The sequence below is a fragment of the Anolis sagrei genome, chromosome 4 (assembly GCF_037176765.1).
Source record: "Anolis sagrei isolate rAnoSag1 chromosome 4, rAnoSag1.mat, whole genome shotgun sequence".
NCBI lineage: Eukaryota > Metazoa > Chordata > Lepidosauria > Squamata > Dactyloidae > Anolis > Anolis sagrei.
Genome location: NC_090024.1, coordinates 199,527,595 through 199,549,628, shown reverse-complemented (window position 1 = coordinate 199,549,628; position 22,034 = coordinate 199,527,595). Strand labels below are relative to the sequence as shown.

At 40.0% G+C, this 22,034-nt stretch overlaps 1 protein-coding gene across 4 annotated transcripts in view; it reads left to right on the top strand.

Annotated features, from left to right (window-relative positions):
• KCND3 (potassium voltage-gated channel subfamily D member 3) overlaps window positions 1-14,094 on the top strand; it is a 349,824-nt gene extending 335,730 nt beyond the window's left edge. For all 4 annotated transcript variants that reach the window (XM_060772742.2, XM_060772739.2, XM_060772740.2 and 1 more), the window contains 2 exons: window positions 3,276-3,511; window positions 5,461-14,094. In XM_060772742.2, coding sequence (XP_060628725.1) covers window positions 3,276-3,511; window positions 5,461-5,656 — 432 coding nt within the window. In that variant the 3' untranslated portion in view covers window positions 5,657-14,094. The remainder of the gene's footprint in view (window positions 1-3,275; window positions 3,512-5,460) is intronic.
• Window positions 14,095-22,034: the final 7,940 nt, after the last annotated feature.

Sequence of the window (22,034 nt, the reverse complement as noted above, 5' to 3'; positions counted from 1 at the left end):
ACTGTACTGTTTGCTTTTGGACTGTTTGTTACATTTACTTCATTTTCGGTTGCCACAAACATTCCAACCTAAGCAGCAATAATCGGTTTATACAAACTACTACAGATCATTACTCAAGGGGATGGTGGAATACGACTCACAGCTCCCACACTTTGCATCCCAATTTCTAGGCGAAAATGTCATGGTGTCCATTATTTGGTCCTTAACCTGCCTATTGCCTTTATTTTGAGCTCAGAACTCCAATTCTAAGAATTCCCAAATTCTTGGTATAAACCCAAAAAGTAATTTTTCCATGCTCCGTTTCCTGTTGTTTTCTGAACCTAACCTGAGTATTTACAGTTATAACCTGCATTAAATGTTTGAATTTTCTGTAGTAGAGCCAGAAGAGGCAGAAGTGAAAGTAGGAAGCCAAAGGAAGATCACAATTTACTAAGCTCGAACAATCACAGGCCACACACCCCTACAAAATAAATATATCTAGCTGCTTTATATTATGGGAAAGGATGCAGCAGTATCAAATCAGTCTAGGTGGAGAATTCCTTACTGGGAACTCTAGCCATTCAGTTTTCAATCCCCAATTATGGTTAAGAATTATGGAAGTTGCAATACATTTAGAGCAGTGGTTCTCAACCTTTGGTCCCCAAGATGTTTTATACTTCAGCTCCCACAATCCCTAACAACTGTTAAGATGGCTAGGATTTCTAGGAGTTGAAGTCCAAAACAATGGAGAACCAAAGGTTGAGAACCACTGATCTAGAGACCACATGTTTTGCATGACTTCCCTAAAGTATCAAGAGGGTGCCCTCGGCACATCAAGAAAAGAAGTTTCAGGTTCAACTTGCTGACTGCACAGTTTTTAATCCACCCAACATAATCCCCCTGCCTTGCCAGCCTGCCCCTTTGCATAGAACTAAGCATACATAAAGATATGTAGAACTGCACCATCTTGTTTACAGCAATAGTGAAGCTGGCCCAGAGCAGAAGGAAACTACAAAAATGGAAGCCTAAAACTGCAAAAATGGGAGAAGGATCTAGAAGCCAAAAACAACATGGCTATATTTAACTTAGTAGATCATACATATTCTCTAAGTTTAAGACAACTAAGACATCAACCTGCCACTTGATAACTAAAAAAATATGGAAAGGAAAAACCATGTAAAGAATGTCCCAATATTATCTCATCCTTAATATATCAATACAGCCCTTGGAGAGGGAAATGAGATTTTAGTCCCGTTTTGCAAGAGGAAAAAGAACACAAATTTTCCTCCTGGTTGCCAGATTTTGTAACACTGCAAAATACACATTTTGCTATGCAAAACTAACTTTTGTAAAAAATTTACACAAAACATCTCAAAGGCAAAAAAGGATTTAAATGCACAGAATTATAAAATCTCACAGACGAGGCAGGAGATGATTGTTTTTTGTCCTGTAGGTGAGGATGAAACAGGTAAATATTATTTACATCTCTGCATGTCATATACAAGCCGAATCTAGTTTTCCAAAGGTACCTATTACAAGTACCTTTGGCAAACTATGGCCATACAATCACTTCTGTCTGCAAGCAGGCAAAACACAAGATTGTCAAATATTTAGCAGAACCAAGCTAGCAGTCTTTACTCAGCTTGATGAAGCATATAATATGCTGACCTGCTAGAGTCTTAATAGATATTATTTATGTTAGCCATAATGCACAAGGAATTCTCCTGGATAAATGTTATTGAAATTTCTTGAGGTGTGCAAATGAACTTTCATGTTCAAAATCTAAAACTGAAATTATATCAGTGGGATTTGCAGCAAATAACTTCCTCTTTTTCTAAGCCTTTATTTAGGCACTGATACATTATATATTTGTTTAGTTTTATAATATTTGTAGGATTTCATATCCATTTCAGCTGCAACAGGTCTACATAGATAACAAAATATAATAATAATAATAATAATAATAATAATAATAATAATAATAATAATAGTGTTAAAAAACAAAGTATCGATTGTCGATGTTGCAATCCCAGGTGACAGCAGGATTGAAGAGGAACAACAGGAAAAGCTGACACGATATGAGGATTTAAAGATCGAACTGCAAAGGCACAAGCCAGTAAATGTGGTCCCAGTGGTGATCGGCGCACTGGGTGCAGTGCCTAAAGACCTTGGCCTGCACTTAAACAAAATTGGTGCTGACAAAATTACCATCTGCCAGCTGCAGAAGGCCACCTTACTGGGATCTGCACACATTATTTGCCAATGCATCACACAGTCCTAGACACTTGGGAAGTGTCTGACGTGTGATCCAAAGTGTCCGACTTGTGATCCAATACAACAGCTAGCAGAGTGATCTTGTCTGTTGTGGACTCATCTTGTTGTGTTTCTAATGATAATAATAATAATAATAATAATAATAATAATAATAATACTTCCAGTCTGCAAAACCAATATAATCAACAGAATGAGTTACACATGGGCACTAAATTCCAGCTATTAAAAGGAATTCCCAAGTAATATAGGACTTTCAGAACTTTTGTAGTTGAATGGCATGTGAAACATCATTTGCAGTGAAAAGGATACTCATAAGTTATATAAATGAAATGAAATTGAAATTGTTCAGGCTCAGGAACTAAGAAGTTTCCAAGGGAAAAAGCTTCCTTAACAATGGAGCACATATCAAGAACTGTTCTATTTAGGGTTTTATGGGGCCAAATTCATGCAAATATGAAATACATTGATTATGGGTTGACAGAGAATGGCAAACACATTTCAATCACAGGTTTTCTCGTAAAAAAAAAAAAACTCAGACAAACCCAGGATAGGGAAAGCAATTTCTGGTACTATTTATCTGAGGCATTCTCAGCCAAATTCACAAGTACCTTCCACACTCTGCTGTGCTAGTGTCCAAGCATGAACCTGGACAAAGATGTGGCAGGCATCTAAGCATGCCTTTGCTGTTGTAAGCCGCCCTGGGTCCCCTACAGGGTGAGAAGGGCAGGGTACAAGAACCCCAAATAAATAAATAAATAAAGAGGAAATGTTCTGACAGTGGAGCAAGTTTTCCTATAAGTGTCTCTTTGCCAGCCACTACAGGAAGTGCCACCAATGAAAGACTGTATCAACAGTGGCTACATGAAGGAACATTCTGTTGAAATTTCTAAAGCCACAGCCAAAAGGAATATATCACTGTGCTTATTTGAAAGTTCAGCCAGTGGGTTGTGGTGGTGGGTGGTAGCAGATTTTTAAAAGTCATGTTGGAAGCTACTAACATTGGTTGATGTTCTTCCTGGCAGAACCATGAATTCATCGATGAGCAGATGTTTGAGCAGAACTGCCTGGAGAACTATCCATCCACTCGTAGTCCCTCCCTCTCAAGTCACCATGGCTTGTCCACCTCCTGCTGTTCCCGACGCAGCAAGAAGACAACGCACCTCCCCAATTCCAGTGTGCCAGCAACTCGGCTGAGAAGCATGCAGGAGCTCAGTACCATACACATCCAGTGCAGTGAACAGCCCTCACTCACAACAAGGTACAAGGACATTTCCACAATGAAGTAATATCTTCATGCCTCTGCTACCAAGTCTTCGGCAGGAGCGAGTGGTTTTCAGGACCATTTTTTCTTCATTGCGTTGAACTGGGGATTTAGGATGGTTTTTCTGATGCATCCACCTTGATGGTAATGGGAGTTGGGATGAAATTTTGTGTGAACCATTCAATCTGAAATTTCCAAATATAGAACTGGAAATTCTACCTGTAAGGTGGGACTCACTGAAAATGATTCCATGACATCTCCATGCCAGATAGTGGATATCTCTAATCTAGGCATTACTACATTGCTGCTGTCACAGGGAAGCAGATGGCTGGTAATGCTGGGATTAAGAATCTACAAATAACAATATCCCTAAGCAGTTGCAAGCATCATGGAGTAAGCTTTTAAATGGCTGACATGTGACATTTGAACATCTGAACTGGCCTTTGGCTTTAGCATGCTGAATGGATCTTATGAATGTCCACAATAATTTGCTATCTCCTGGAAAATATCCAAAAAGCTAGCAGAATATATAGGCTGGTATAACTTCTAAGGATATAAAGAGGTCTATGTATCTCTTTGTTGCTGCTGATATACTCTTCCACCCTCCACAATGATTATAGCTCCTTAACTTACAGTTAAGGGCCTTGTCCCTAGCCATACATGACTAGTGGAGAGCAGGGGAACAGGGAAATCACAGATGTGTCTGGCTACATTGTTGCAAGATGCAGGATGATGATATCATCCTTTGAAGCCTTCAGTGTATCCCATTTTCTCTGCCTGGCTATGGTCGCACTTCTCCATTCCCGCATTGCCACTCTCATTCCCCACAAGCCACTGAATGACCATGAAAAGTAACTGCAGCAGTGAGTCAAGAGGGTTGGGTGGAGAGATGAATTTTGACTATCAATTTACCATCTAGATCCATTACAAGATCAACAAAAGATACCCAAATGCATTGCAAAATAAAGATTTGCTTACTTGAACAGATTAGCCTATCCCACAATTAGGGGAGACATTAAAAAACACCTGTTTTGTCAACAAAAGGGCTGACTCAGTCCTCACCATCTCCAAGAGAGACAGACACACTTTTGCTTGGTATCTTGGGAAGATTTTTCTCAGTTAATGTACACAGAGAAGTGATACCGTATCTCATTGAAAAATGTCATGTCCAGCAACTGATGGTGGTTGGTAGTGGAATGGTGGTGTTTAGTACACAGAAGGCTTGGTAGGATCCTGACCAGTAGGGTGGTGATGCTGCAGAAGGTGTGGAAGGGGCTAATTTTCCTTCTAGTTCTAAAGGGAAGAGTAATCAGTATGTAAGTTCTTACAAAACCAAAGCCACTTCATATATTACTGTGCTGAAACCTTGCTTTCAGTGTAATGAGTCGGAGATTTTATAGTGAAAAAAGCAGTCTATACAGCTTAAGCTGGCCAATACTATAATGCTGGAAGAGAAACATAATTTTAACACATAGATGACAATGTAGAAAGGGGGCTCTAGTTTAGTGGGAGAGTATTAACTGTGTAAGCAAAAGTCCTGGATTCAACCCCTGATGCTCCAGATAGCTTGGCCCTCTTACTCTCTCAAAACATTTCCCTAGACGGCTGAGCCATAGCCGTGATAGCATCATTTGGTGGTTCCCATTTTCTGTACAGGTTTTCTCAGTTCCAAAAGGTTAAAATGCCTTTTGTCAGGCTTTGTTACAGGCGGTGTAATCTTTAAACTAAAATATGCTTCATAATTTTGATCTCACGCTTTTTCATTTGCCCTATACACCACTGGGGTGTGATTCTTGAGAACCTCACTAGAGTTCAGCCCTCAGATCAGAAGATAAAACATTTTTTTTGCCTTCCAATAATATCCAATTTTTGCAACACAAATGGAGTTCTAGTCTTCACTTCTACTGTTTAACACTTGCTTTAAAACAATTTCTTTTGTCTTATAGTCGTTCCAGTTTAAATATGAAATCGGATGATGGGCTGAGACAGAACTGCAAAGCCTCCCAAATAACAACAGCAATCATCAGCATCCCAACACCACCAGCCCTGACACCAGAAGGTGAAAGCCGGCCTCCTCCATCTAGTCCCAGCCACTCTACGAACATTGCTAGCAGCAACATTGTCAAGGTCTCTGCTTTGTAAGATTGTGTTGGTCAAAGGAGGTGGCTTGGAAGAAGGCCAGCATTCCTCTCCCTTTCCCCGCCTCCATGTTCCTTCTTTGCTGCATATTGTGCCTAGATGGATGACTGGACGGACAGTGAGACCAATCCGATTGACATCTAAGAATTAACCATGGGAGCCCTCATGGGGCAGCTTCCCTCAAACTCATGTTCATGCTGCAGAGTGAGCTCAGGAGAAATGGGAAGCTGGGGGGCGTGTGTGGAAGGATGAAGGAAGGCACTCTCTTCGTTTGTAAACATGCCTTGTTCCAGGATATGAGGCATATAGTAGTTCCCAGAAAGTGGAAGAGATGTCCTGTCATAGCGACGAGAAAGTCAATAAAGAAGCAGAATTATAACACTGTGTATCTCAGCACCTTTTAAAAGGTTTTTAATGGATAATATTTATTCATGAGGAAATGACTGAAAAAAGGTGATAAAAATGGATTTTGTGATTTCTTTTTTCCTTCATGCAGCAGGATCCTTAATCAACCAAAACTACACTTTTTTTTTCTTTTCTAGCTGAAGGTTTTAGACAAAGAAGCCACCTTGTCACCAGGAATTTAATTTCCATCTTTTATGTGCATGTGTGTGTGCGTGTGCGCAAACGAGCAAGCAAGCAAATCACAAAAACTTGGCACCCTTCAGCTACAGATGCTCTGAGCACAGCTTCCTGTTTCTGGGCTCAACCCTGCAAAGACTTACGGTTTGCATGGTCCACACAAGCTTCGTCATGCCTGTAGAACCAATGGTTCTGCTCGCTGTGCATCTGTTTCTGCATGAGTGTGTCTTTGCAGGCTTCAGCCTTTTTAGTGCACAGTAGCAAAACAAACATCTGCATGCAATCACACACGCACACACACAAACAAGCACCAATAAAAACTTTCATTGTGGATGGCATTTTTTTTCTTCAGAGAGTTTTCTTTTGTAATTGCCTTTAACTCAACACAAATTGCAGTTGCAAACAGTGTATTTGTCTGCTAATTATTGTCTGGGGGGATCATATTTGTGGGGAAGAAAACAGGCTTTGGTAGTCAACCACAATTTTTTGCTTTTTTAAGAAAAGATTATTTTGTTATCACTGGCTTGTAAAGAGTGTGACTAGTTAAATTAGTCCTATACTTTTAAAAGTCTAAAATGGTGAGCCTAGGGAATTATACTTTTTTATCCTGTACACACAAGTTTCAAAGAGGACAAACCATACAAAGCAACTGTGCCAGATGTTCATAAATAGTAATCTAGGCCCATGCTTTCTTTTTTCTGCTTTATATGTGTTTCTTTAATAGTAATGGAAATGTCTGCCATTGTATATAGTAGCCAGATAGTGGATCTGTCCTTGGTAGGATTACTTCAGGAGCCAAATGTTTTGCATGGACTGACAGTGTGTCTCATTTTGTTATACAGTCCTGTGGCTCTTAGTAATAGTAAGTGACTGGGATGCATCAACTTGATGGTTAAAGCAATTAAATAATATTGGACTTTCCCTTGTTAAAGCATCGTTTTCTGTCAAAGAGGAGGGTTGCTTCTAGATTTTTGAGGTCTACTTTATATTAGAGTACCATTTCTAATCAATTTATAAAACTCTGTTAATAGATGGTTTAAATAATATGTATGTTTCAAAATAGCTCACCAATTGTTAAATATTGTTATACTGTTTAGAAAGTTTAGGACTGTGAGTTATAACCATCTACAAGGTTTTATACCAATGTTCTCCTAACAGACCTCCCTTAGGTGCCAGTCTGAGGGATCTCCATCCATGTCAACAAAACTTAGGCTAATACAGAGCTCTGTGGATTGTGTCCTTCATCCGTCACAATGTTTGCACAGTTTATTCATCTCTTTGAACTCATCTACCCTTCAATGTATTGTGTATCCCTTTTCCAAACATGTTTATGTTGCCCACACCATACCACTCTTTGCAGCTTTGCTTTGCTTGTTCAAAAGCACCTCAAAATTTAACTCAAAACATTTTAGATAGACATTGTGTTGCTTTTTAAAAACTGAGGAGGCTTCATAAACAAAACCAAACATTCATAAAATATTAAGCTCTATTGCAGTGAAACTTATTATTCAAGCTTTTGTTCACACATGTATTTTCATTTAAACTTTACAGGCATTGAACAAATATTTCTCAGACGCTGCACAAAAATGTAGAAGGGGGAATTCTAGATGGTCCTGTGGTCAGATACCTTTAGCCAGTCAAAAACTAAAATAAATACCAACTTGTTTCTTGGTTTCTTCCCTATTTTCTCAGAGAATTTACACCCACTTCTGTTTAATCTGTTGAAAAAGAAAGTTCCATGCAAGTTCTATACAAAACCAGAACCACATAGGATACAACAGGCGTGGGCAAACTTGGGCCCTCCAGGTGTCTGGACTTCAACTCCCACAATTCCTAACAGCCTTGGGTCCCTTTCTTTTTCCCCTTTGCTGCTTAGGAAAGGGCCTGAGGCTGTAAGGAATTGTGGGAGTTGAAGTCCAAATACTCGGAGGGCCCAAGTTTGCCCATGCCTGGTATACAGCATTAGTAGTTAAGCTGGAGTCATAATGCAATTATTGCCCAGTGTCAAAGAACTCACTATATTGAAGCAAGGACTTGGAAAAGGTGGATATATTGTAAATATGTCCTACCATAACTGGATTCCTCATCACGGAACCTGGAAAAAGCTTCTGATAATTGCAAGATTCCAAGTAGTGCAGTTTAAATCACATACAAACATTTACAGTAAGATAAGGTAGCTCTTCATTTACCCTCAGTCGCATTCAGATCCAATAACAATTTTTCAGCATCAGGCATTTACCTTTCAGTGAATGAAGGCATACTACTGAGATTCAATGTTGTCCTTCAAGTTTCTCCATAGTGTATAAACTCTTAAAAATTAAGCAACACGCATTCCTTGCTTTCACTATTTTCATTATCTCTCTAGTGATCCTGCTTCCCTTGTGAGAGAACTGACCATTAGACTCTCAGTGATGCCTACATTAAATGTTCCTTTATTTCATTTACCTTCATTACATCTCATATTACTTTAGCGATCAGGTTCTACTTGCTCAATTTGAGGTTTGATCATCCACTACCTTTAACAGCTTGTTTTGGCTTTTACATCTGTGCAAAAGAAAACTAAAAAAGAAAAATGTTTTATGCACATGCAGTACTTTTCACACAAGTTGTAGCTGCAAGCTTGGCCTGATATAAAGTGATACAATATGTAAACCAAAAGGGTCCCAAGGCTTTTGGGGAAGGCTGTACTTCATCAAACTGGCCTTTTCCATCCACACCTACCATGAATTGTTTCACCATCAGGAGCTACTATTCATCTTTTAAATAGGCCGATGGTGTCCTCTCTTTTAACATCCAATATAGCACTATTTCAAAATACAGTAAAAGTGAACTTCTGGCATTTCTGGACCACATTTTTATTTCTGGAAGTGAGAATTTTGGGGTACTCTCTCAAGAGTTGCACACTGTCTTGTGGAGCCACTGGGAGGAGACCAATGTGACTATCAAGGTGATCAAAGATCTGTAAGCCCAGCCTTTCGAGGAGTGACTTAGGGAATAGGCATACTTAGCTTCAAGAATAAAAGATAGATGGCATAATTGCTGTTGTTGCATGCCTTCAAGCCATTTTCAACCTATGGTGACCCTAAGGTTTGTTAGATAGGTTTGGGTAAGAGAGAGTGATTTTTTTGAGGTCATGCAGTGAGTTTCATGGCCAAGTGAGGATTTAAATTCAGAACTCCTTGATCCAGTCAAACACTATAACCCCAAACCAAATTGTATGTATCTCCTTACTTACAATTCTTTCACATTCAAGACCCCAGTTCTTTGCATATAAGCAACCTAAAAAACATGTGCCTTTATTCCAAGACTTGAGAGTTTTTTCAAAAGTTGGTATACCAGAATGTATAAATATCTATTTCTGTCTGCAGACCTAAATCCTAGCATTTGGCCCATATGAATTGACTCTTTGTGACAATATTCTTCAATTTATTATTTTTCTTATAAGTTTTTCAGTGATTTTCTCTGGATCAAAAACACATATTGGAATGCAAACAATCAATGTCTGTTTTGAATATTTGCTTCATTTCTTCTGTTACTTAACTATGGTTTCTTTTGGGCCAGCTATAACATGGCACCAACACATAGAAAAGCTCTTGACATTGCAGGCAACATGCCTCTTGCCCAAGACATGCAGAAGCGCCAACATTACTCTTTAGTTTCCCCACCACTCAAAGCTTTGGGTTTGCAATCATTCAGATGGTCAATTTTCTGAAAGAACCTTGACCTCAACAGGATTTAACTATTATAGTTTTAGTCCTTTTTAATAATAATGAATGGCATCTGAATCTCTAATCTAAATGCAAATCACAGCAAGTAGATTCTCTGAATCAATGAAATTTACACAACTGTTGACTTCTCAAGTTTTCATTGATTCAAACTGGGTCTAGCAAGTGGATTTAGGTCACAGGAATGAGTCAGGAGTATATTCTAAGAACACAAGCTCTTTTCATTCAAGGAGCAAAAAACCCTTTGGTCATGACCCAAAAGGTCCTGTTTCCACAATTAGATATGAAAAGCAGAAATGATTCTCATGGAGGAAAATGTAGTTTCCTTATTACCCATCCATTTATTAAGTTACAATGAAATGTTATTTTTTAAAACTTTCATTGCATTGTCTTATAAAACCACAGATCCTGTGCATTGATCTCTCAACACATCAATAGATTTTCTCACACCACTTGCCATTTGATTACATATTCATATGGCTTATTTAAAATCTGTAACAAAAAATAAAGAGTGCATCTACACTGTAGAATTAATGAAGTTGACACCACTTTAGCTGCCATGGCTCAAGGTTATAAGAGTTCTGGTTTGATAAGGTGTCAGCCCTATTTGGCAAAGAAGCCTGAATACTTCACTAAACTACAACTTCCATTTTTGTGTGTGTCAGGAGCCACTTGAGAAATTGCAAGTTGCTTCTAGTGTGACAGAATTGGCCGTCTGCAAGGATGTTGCCCAGGGGACGCCCGGATGTTTTTGATGTTTTACCATCCTTGTGGGAACTTTCTCTCATGTCCCCGCATGGGAAGCTGGAGCTGACAGAGGGAGCTCATCTGAACTCTCCTCGGATTCGAACCTCCGATCTGTCAGTCTTCAGTCCTGCCAGCACAAGGGTTTAACCAATTGCAGCATTGGGAGCACCTTACGACTCCCATGATTCCATAGCATTGAGCTATGACAGTTACAGTGATATCAAACTAGATTGAGACAAGTCCACACCATGCCACTCTTTTCCTAAATTCATTTTCCTAAGTTCCAGATAGATAGACTCAGTGACATAATTGAAAATGGTAAGTCAACACTATAGCAAATTCCAGTAATGCAGATGGACTACTCTAATTGGTACTAATACAATAGTGGTAGAAATCTTGTGTTGCATTGCTTGGCATATGTATCATTGTACCCCAGCTGTGGGAACTGTCTAGCTTTCTAGAGTTGTTAGACTTCATCTATCAACAGCCTTAGCGATCATAGCTAATCCTGAGGAACACTGGGAGATGCAGTTCAACAACTCTGTTACTGGTCAATTAAAGCCAAACATCAACCATTCCACTCATTCCACAATAATCTCACTGATATTAGTGGACCTTATCCAAAGATTCCTTTCAATTCTTTAAGGAGACAAGGTTTGGTTGGATCATTTCTAATGTGACAACAGAGGCATTCTCCTGCTTCAAAATTATTTCCCAGTACAATGCCTTTGAATCTAGGAAGTATAGCACAGACCTTATGTAAGTAAGGATTTTAACAATATTTGCAGCTTTTTTATTACCATCTAAGCAAAATAGATAATGCTCTGCTGCAAGACTAATCTTCTAGATTTTATTGCACTAAAAAGGCACTTTCCTTTCCTCTGACCAGCGCTATGGTTGATTTAATAGAGATCTCTTGGCTGAATTTATTATTTTCATTACGACATAATCAAAACTCATATTTGTGTTTTAACATTTCTAACAAAATGCATCTTTTTGTTGAATTAACCATTAACAAATCCTAAACAAGTGTGCTTAAAAGTGTGTTAAATTCAGTGTTGCTTTACTTTCTAATACATTTCCCACCCATTATATCCTGTTAGTAGTAGAGCAGGGGTCCTCAAACTTTTTAAGCCGAAGACTGGTTCATGGTCCCTTACACTGTTGGGAGGAGGACTATTGCTTGAAAAAAAAATGAATTCCCATGCACACTGCAAATATCTTATTTGTGGTGCAAAATAAATAATAATGAAAGAATACAATATTTAAAAAGAAGAGCAATTCTAGCCATCATAAACTGAGCAGTATTTCAATGGGAAGTCTGGACCTGCTTCTGGCAAATGAGATAATCAAGTTAATTAGGATTGTTGTTGTTGTGTACCTTCAAGTCCTTTTAGACTTAGGGCTTCCCTAAATCTAAAGTTTAGGGCAGAGGTTGGCTAAATGATCTTGGAGGGCCGGAGGCCTTAGTTTGGACCACAGGCCTTAGTTTGGGGACCCCTGGAGTAGAGGATTGCTTCCTAAAGGAACAAAAGTTGTGGGCAGGAATATGAAATCACCAAAAGAGAAAAGCAATAAAGGGAAATATTTTTATTTCAAAGTACTGATTAGTATTTTTTTAAATGTGCAAAACATTTGTATGAAAAGGCACATTTATACACACGCACCACTAATTTAATTATATCAAAATCCTGAGTTTATTCGCCTCCACCGCCACCCGCAAAAAAAATCCATTTGATTGTAACCAATTTACTGTTCACTCTCAAAAATGTACTAGTCACAGAAAATTAAGCTCTCCCCCTCATAACACAACGTCCATATAGAAATTTAACTTCTAATGAGGTAGTCCTAGAATAGTTTGATTATATGGGCTGCAGTTCTTATATTCATTTACTTAGGTGTACAACCCATTGAACTGTGTGGGACTCCCTTCTGATTAATCAAGCTTAGCATTGTACTTGTAGCTGCATCGATCCAAACTCTTTGTACATCACTCACTGTGTCTCCTGTAACAAGTCACTTTGACTTTCTGATGTCTCAGTTTATGTACCTGTAAAATGCAGGTGCTTTTAAATGTCATCTCCAGGCTAGTGCTAAATTCATGAATACTTGGTGAATTGACAAAAAGTCTCTCAATAAGTGCACAAAATGGTTTTTGCATGCAGGATGCCAAACAGCATGCCCCATCACACGGAGTGATTGTGAATGGGTTTCATTATTAAAGGGACTAGATAAATCCTTGGAAATATACTGATGGCTGTGAGTCAAGGTGCTCAGCATTTGGCTCAAACCGCCAGAAACAGAGGACTCTGTCATTCTTCTGTGGTGCTATAGTGTGGAGCAGTGGTGAGCAACTATTTCGTTTCCAGAAGCCTCAGCCATCCTCAATAATGGTAAGAGATTATGGAACCTGTAATACAAAACATTTGGGGAACCAAAGGTTCCCTGCCACTGCTTCAGATGTTCAACTGGGGCTGCTACCAAGCTTTTAGAATAGATCAGTGATTTCACAAAGCCACATTGGGTCCCATCAAGAATTGGATGATCTTACAAGATTAGTTCTTCAAAATGGCATAGATTGCTCACAAGAAAGAAGGGGCATGCAGTACAAGGTGTTTTAATCTAGTATCTACAAGTCCAGGTTGCATGGCTTAGAGACTGGAATTCCAATAACTAGAGAGAAAAAATTAGGAACACAGGTGTTGAATTCCTGTTGACCTAACCTAGAAAGACTGTTTGTTTTATTCTTCTTTTAACAAATGTAGATTAACCAGTCATGGGACCAAATGGCAAATATTCCTCCTCTTGTCTTGCTTTCAGTTTATGGTTTCTTAATTTTGTGCATGTGTGCATATGTATGTAACTGCTTTTTGTTCCTTTGCAGATTGATGCTTGTCGTGGCAGGTTTAAGAGCCATGCAAGTGTGAGAATAAGGTCCTTATTGTATCTTTTTCTCAGTTTTCTGTTGTGAGCACGACTGGAGTTTCAGCTGGCTCCACAGACCAATGACATATATTAACAGAACATGTGTGATGGTATATTTTTTGAGAAATCAGTGAGACATTCCAATGCACCGGTGTTTGCATTAGAGGATTTATGTTGTTACCAGGATTTTATGAGTTGTATTATTTTCTATTTTCATACTCTAAATGGGCTTTGCTTACAAAACATCACAACTGACTGAGACAAAATGTACTGTACAAAACTGCAGGTAGATTCATTTGAGAACAACTTTCTAAAGAATCCTAAGTTTCCTGTTGTCTTCTTTTGGAACTGTAGTGCATATGTTGAAACTTGTATATCATTTACAGTACTGCGTCCTGTGCCACTGCTGTACCTGATGTATCCAATCTGGATTAAATGGAATATGTGCCACAAAGCACTGAACTTGCTGTACTTTTTTTTTAACAAGAGTCATTTGTTAAATATTCTACTCCTAACGTAGACACCAATATCATAAGCCCTGCAAGATGCCACCAAAGCTGTAGTGGTCCATCAGAATGGTGCTGGAAGTCTAGAAGGAGGACCTGAAACTAATCCAATACAAAGAGCAGAAAACAATTAAAAGGATCTGGTCTCCTGACACATTAGAATCCCACATTAACATCTTTCCACTTCTGTTGAAATTACAGTGGATGAGAATGTAGTAAAAGGCGAACACTCAAGCAGTTCATTTTGCTTGTAACAAAAAAGACACTTGAAATTTACAATTGAAAATTAGCTTACAGCTCATGACTGGGGAACATAAAATGCAATCTACTTTGAAATTTGATCTGTTCAAAATAGGAGCTTAAATGAGGAAAAGAAAAAGACTTTATGGGGGGTGCTTTTAAACTGTATTTTTTTAGACTTTGGGTCAATAGGCTTTGAAAAATGGAATAAAGAACACTTAACTTTTCATCTGCACTTGTGCATTCAAATGATGCAGAAGAGGGCCTGCTGAGATGGCCTTTAGAAACAAAAAGCAACTTAAACGAATGAGCAAAGAACACAGCTTGTTCCCTACTTCCCTTTTGCATTCTTTGGATTTAGAGTAGGTTGTCATACTCCAGGGAAGGGAAAGGAGGGAAGAAGATGACTTGCCCATGGACTGAATCTGAATTGCAAAATAATTTTGAAGAGGATTTCAAGTAACAAATGCCAGGCCACCACAGAATGGATGAGTCTGGCTGAGCCAAAGCAGCATCTACTGCTTCCTGTTTATGTGCTGCCACAGGGATGTACAGTTACATAGGATACATTTTTCTTTCCTGTGACTGCCTGGAGAGCTGCACATCAAGTTTCAGCACATTCAAAGTGACACAATAACACCCCCAGCCACCATTTCGGCCAATTTTTTTTATTTTTTTTGCACATACGTTTTGGGGAAGGGTGGAAGGCTTTGTAGGGTTGGGTAGTTTTGTCTCATTTAGGAACAAAAAAAACTGATAAAGTTTTGTCCCCAATTAAAATAAAATATTGGACCTGAAGCTGTAGAGATCATCTGGGGTATCCAAAGGACTGTACATTATCTCCAAAGGGCCACATGTGGCTTTTGGGTTGCACTTTGCCTCTTTCCCAACCTAAACTCCCCACCCCCCACCCCCGCAACTAGGTTCTTGAAAGCACAAGAAAATTGGACATAGGCTGGACAACGAAGTCCAGAATCCCTTGAGCATCCAAAGATCCATAATCACATTGGTGTCATGAGTAAAACAAAAATAGGTTAGGTCAACTTTCCTAAGTGACATCTGAAGCAATATGCCCTCATGTACAAAAGATATCTTGCTAATGTGAGACAACTTGGTTAAAATAAAAACTTCCCTTAAAAGATCCTCTTTCCCAAAGTATCTTTACATGCCTTTGCTCAGTGTGTGCACCTGCATGTGTAGAGGATTTCCTTCTCCATTCGAGAGAAATGCCTCTTAAAATCAGAGGTAGGAAAATGGATGAAATAAATTTCGCAGTGACTTCCCACCAAATCACTTATTTTGGGTAGCAATTAGTAGGTGTTGGCAGCTGACAGAATGTGGGAAATTCCCCCTTTTCCTACTCAAGCATAGGAGATGGGAAGAAAATCCCTAGAACTATTACTAGTGCATTTGTTTTTTGGGTTTTTTTTGCATTTTGTCTCATTAGATTTGAAAAACTATGGAATGGAGTTAATCCACATTCTTTGTCATTGCTGGAGAGATGACAAATCATGGTTCCAAAGGAGCTCAGGAAATTTCCCTCCCAATGTGATCTTTTCCCCTAAGTTTGGAAAGCAACTGGTAATAAATTGCCACAGCCACTACACAATTGGGGAGATGGAAAGAGCTGTCGCTGGAAGCAGGTAAGGGTACTTCCCTTGGGACCCTCCTGCATTCTCCAAGATGACAACTTCGAAGAATTATCCTCCTGCACTATAGCTACAGCAATTATTTGAACTGGAACTCTGATATAAAGGACTTCCAATATGTATGAGCTATCCCACATAACCAGGGAAGATAAGACATAAGCAGAGTATCTACAACAACTTTAGTGCTGCCATCTTGATGGGGTGGAGTCTTTCTTTCTTTACTCCTTCCTTCCTTTCTCCCCTCACCCAGCACGGGTCAGAGTGAGCTTCCGACCAATTTGTGTAGCTTGTTGTCGACCTTTGCAGCTCGAAAGACAGTTGCAACTCTTTTTAACTAGGCTTTGGGTTTTAAATCTATATTCACTCTTGTACTCATTCTACCCCCCCCCCCCTCATTTATCTTTTTTCCCCCTCTTCTTCTCTCTTTGTCCTCTCTATCCCTTCTCTTTCTCTTCTTCATGCATCACTTTTCTTTTCGGGGTTATCTCAGTTATCACACTTCACACTTCTTAGTAGCTTTGGCTACATATCTCTATTTTAAATGTAAATCGGAAATTTAATAAAGATTATATTTTTTTAAAAAAGAAAGACAGTTGCAACTGTCAAGTAGGAAATTTAGGTACCACTTATATGGGGAGGCTAATTTAACTAATTTACGAGGCGATAAAAAATCTCCAGCAAGAATGCAGGGAATGAGGAAGTACTTCATCAGTGTTGCGAATGGACGGTGAAGCTCCCCTGGTGGCCAGAATATCCTCATGAAAGTTGGAATGTTGAATAGCCTCTAATTATCTGTCTGTATATGTTGTGGGTCTATGGTATTGAATGCTTGCCATGTATATGTACATTGTAATCTGTCCTAAGTCTCCTGTGGGGTGAGAAGGGCGGAATATAAATACTGTAAATAAATAAACTTCTATGCAGCTATTTGAATGGGTTAAACCCTTGTGCCAGCAGGACTGAAGACTGACAGGTCAGAAGAGCGCATATGAGCTCCATCTGTCAGCTCCAGCTCCCCATGCAGGGACATGAGAGAAACCTCCTACAAGAATGGTAAAACATCAAACATCTGGGTGTCCCTTGGACAACATCCTTGCAGATGGGCAATTCTCTCACACCAGAAGCGACTTGCAGTTTCTTAAGTCGCTCCCGAGACACACACAGAAAATCTATTAGAGACAAACTGGCAAATATGAAATTCATCACTGTGGTCTCATCCAACTATGATTCTATGAAAAGTAAGGAACAAGTTAAATACAAGTTGTAAAGATAAATTCCAAAGATTCCTTTGGAAATAAAGGGAAGAGAAATGCAGAACTGAGCATGTAACTCTTGCATTGCTGTGGAAAGGAATTTGATAAAGCTAGATTTCTGTACAATTCCCAGAATCCACTATCCACACGCTCTAGCCCACGCTCATGCAGATTGAAGGATTAAGGTGGGGGGAAGTTGCCATCCAACTTTTCCAAGCTTTGCTGAGCTATCAACAGCTATGATTTGTACATGTTTTTTTCTGCCTGTTACATGCTACATGTCCCACTAGATGGCATCATCTTCAATTGTGGACTATACAAAAGTCTAAGATTTGAAAAAGTGCTTTTATACCAGATGGGCATTGTTAAGTTGTTGATTTCAGTGCTCCTTTGTCCATGAACTAGGAGGTGGGCTTTGCAATGTAAAGTCTTAATGGATTTTTAAAATAACTTCTCTCACCGCATTTATTACATTACTCAAGTATTAAGTGGCAAATCATATAACTCCCTCATTTCTTCTTCATGACTCTAGGAAAGTACACAGCAGAGGCTAGAAATGGAAATTTGCAACGATACAAATCAGACATTGTTATTATCATGTCACTGATACTGTAATTTTAAAGAGTCAGCATACAGAATAAGTTTTAATGTTAATATTGGAAAGTGCTTATTGTACTTTTAAAGGTTGTATATTATTTAATGTCATGACCTATGGCTGGTACAATAAACCATTCATTCATTCATGACACTAGCAATGAACTAGAAATATGATGTAAAATGCAGAATTGGTTTGTTATTTTCATCGCTGGTGGGGCCAGGTTTAATGTTGTTAATATATGATGCCTTAATCTACTTGGGACCTATTTACACAAGATACTAGGCCTGTTTGATCAAGAAAAAATTTGTTTCTAAAATCGATTTGTAATTGGGGTGTTTTTTTGTTTCGATATTTAAAATATTTACAAAACTTTCCAAAAAAATGTTTTGTTATTTACGAAATTTCGTAAATATTTACAAAACATTTTAGAAACAATTTTTTTCTTGATCAAACAGGCCTACAATAGCCTGAGTAACTATGAGGAGCCACCTACCTGCTTGGCCAAAAGATCCCCCTCCAGAACGCTATCACTTTGCTCTCCTGGGCGCCGCCATCTTTACTGCTCGACGGCGTGAGCAATCCCTTTCCCTGCTTCACCTACGGAAAGCCTGAAGGGACATACTTTCTTCCTCAAAAAAAATAAATACGTATTTGAATACTTGCTTGGTCTGTGAAGCTTGGTTGGCAGGTTGAGGCGTGTGTGGGGAGGGAAACTGATGGTCAAGGCGAAGGCAGGGGAGAAGGGCGCGCGCGAAAGGGAGGGAGATGTGATTGGCCGGCGGGGCAGATGATTGACAGAAACAGGAGAAGGTCGTTGCAGCCAAGCGAAGAGAGAGAGAGGAGGGCGCAGCAGCTGGAGCCGATCGGATGGCGCGCGCGCTCCTGCGCCCTCCTCCTCCTCCTCCTGAGGAGAAGGTCGTTGCAGCCAAGCGAAGAGAGAGAGGAGGGCGCAGCAGCTGGAGCCGATCAGGAGGAGGAGGAGGAGGGCGCAGGAGCGCGCGCGCCATCCGATCGGCTCCAGCTGCTGCGCCCTCCTCTCTCTCTTCGCTTGGCTGCAACGACCTTCTCCTCAGGAGGAGGAGGAGGAGGGCGCAGGAGCGCGCGCGCCATCCGATCGGCTCCAGCTGCTGCGCCCTCCTCTCTCTCTCTTCGCTTGGCTGCAACGACCTTCTCCTGTTTCTGTCAATCATCTGCCCCGCCGGCCAATCACATCTCCCTCCCTTTCGCGCGCGCCCTTCTCCCCTGCCTTCGCCTTGACCATCAGTTTCCCTCCCCACACACGCCTCAACCTGCCAACCAAGCTTCACAGACCAAGCAAGCAAGTATTCAAATACGTAAATTTTTTTGAGGAAGAAAGTATGTCCCTTCAGGCTTTCCGTAGGTGAAGCAGGGAAAGGGCTCCCAGGCACCAGCAGCACAGCAGCCTCCATCCCATTAACGAGACGAGCTGAAGCTCGTAAAAAAAATGGGGCTGCTGTTTCGATATTTTTAAACCCTTCCGGGTTTGAAAATATGTTTTGAAATCGCGTCGGATATGCTAAAAATAACGAATAAATTCCGAAAAACGAATTAACGAACTAAAACCGACAGGCCTACAAGATACCCTTTTCCCTTACAGAATGTCATATAATTTCAAAAGCCATGGCAGGTTAGGATTGAATAGCACTTGGACGAATAGGAATACCTGATAGGGCTAGGAAGTAAATCTTGCCTGCAGCTCTAGGGAACCACTGTCAATTGGACTTGATAATAATGGGCTAGTTGAACTAGTGCTCTAAATTGGTATAGAACAACTTCTTACTTTCCTATTTAAGCCCTTGAGATCATTTTAGCGAGGCTCTCTTGTGGCACCACTCTTTGACATCTTGCTCATGGTCGGTCATAGCAGGCTATTTTATGGTGGTGTAGAACAGCATTACTAAAAGTACAGAGACTTATGCTGGCAAACAAACCCACTGGCTGTCAAGTCCTTGATGAGTTTTTAGGAAAGAAAAAAATGTAGCCATTAGATAAAAATATGGTACCACTCCCTGGCACATTGGGGGGGGGGCATTGCTCATACCTCAAATTACATATCTTCAGCAGTAGGTAGAATGCAACAGAATAATCTCTCCTCACCTTTTTTTTGTGTCAAGTATCTTCTGGTGTGAGAGAACTGGTTATCTGCAAGGATGTTGCCCAGGGGATGCCCGGATGTTTTACTATCCTGTGGGAGGCTTCTCTCATGTCCCTGGATGAGAAGCTGGAGCTGACAGACAGGAGCTCACCCCGCTCCCTGGATTAGAACCACTGACCTTTCAGTCAGCAGTCTTGCCGGCACAAGGGTTTAACCCATTGTGCCACTGGAGGCTCCTTGAAGTTGACCTGATGGCAGTTAACAATTTGTACACATTTTACCATAGTACTTTAGGTAACCATGCATTATACTCCTGTGAAATGATTAATGGATATTGTGTTTAGTTAGTTGGTTAGTTATTGGTTGGTTAGTTATTGGTTATTGGTTAGTTACAAATAAAACAATCTAGATGTCTTAAAAAATAAATGTTTAAAATATTCCATGATCTCCTCGCTCAAGAGTTATTTGCCCCTTTTAGACATAGCAAGATGTTACTGAAATGTTACTAAGAAGAGAGTAGGTTCAATAATTATGATTCCATCTTGTTCTGAAGACATGATACTAAAACCTAAACAAATATCCTTACTCCAGTCATACACAGCTTTGTTGATATAAAGTGACAAGCAAAATTAATGAGTCGGAGCACCCAGAAAATTTGTTTGCACACACTGGAGCTGTGACTATCTTCTCCCATTGCAATGAATTAGTTTAAATGCAAGGAATCATAAGATTACCTGCAAGCCTACTTACAAGCAGGGAAGAGGAGTTAAACCTTGTGACGTCGTCCTTATCAACCTGTGCAGGATCTGAATTAACAAGACAGACACAAATCTCTCTGTGCACCATTACTCAGGCATTTACCTACACAGACTCCCATCATGTCATGATTGGAGATAGGATATAGAGCAGCTGAAACAAAGGAGGGCAATTAGTTTCAGAGTTAATAGGTAATTTCATTTCTAATTAAAGTTTTCCCTTATGCATGGAAAGCCTGATATTGGCACCTACTGGAGGGTGGTCTAATTAGAATAGCTTCATAAGCTTTTTTGAATATATATAATTAAAATCTTTCCTATCACGTGGCCAACCCAATCTAGCTCTGGAAGTGTTAGTTATACAGTTTTAATTAAATTTTATTTAAATCAGCAACATGCATTAATTGAGATATGGCTTTTATTTATGCCACTTCTAAATAGGAGGTACAACTGCAGCTGCAGCTCAGGACGAGCCATGACATAGAATCATAGAATCAAAGAATTGGAAGAGACCTCATGGGCCATCCAGTCCAACCCCCTGCCAAGAAGCAGGAATATTGCATTCAAATCACCCCTGACAGATGGCCATCCAGCCTCTGTTTAAAAGCTTCCAAAGAAGGAGCCTCCACCACACTCCGGGGCAGAGAGTTCCACTGCTGAACGGCTCTCACAGTCAGGAAGTTCTTCCTCATGTTCAGATGGAATCTCCTCTCTTGTAGTTTGAAGCCATTGTTCCGCGTCCTAGTCTCCAAGGAAGCAGAAAACAAGCTTGCTCCCTCCTCCCTGTGGCTTCCTCTCACATATTTATACATGGCTATCATATCTCCTCTCAGCCTTCTCTTCTTCAGGCTAAACATGCCCAGTTCCCTAAGCCGCTCCTCATAGGGCTTGTTCTCCAGACCCTTGATCATTTTAGTCGCCCTCCTCTGGACACATTCCAGCTTGTCAATATCTCTCTTGAATTGTGGCGCCCAGAATTGGACACAATATTCCAGGTGTGGTCTAACCAAAGCAGAATAGAGGGGTAGCATTACTTCCTTAGATCTAGACACTATGCTCCTCTTGATGCAGGCCAAAATCCCATTGGCTTTTTTTGCCGCCACGTCACATTGTTGGCTCATGTTTAACTTGTTGTCCACGAGGACTCCAAGATCTTTTTCACACGTACTGCTCTCGAGCCAGGCGTCACCCATTCTGTATCTTTGCATTTCGTTTTTTCTGCCAAAGTGGAGTATCTTGCATTTGTCGCTGTTGAACTTCATTTTGTTAGTTTTGGCCCATCTCT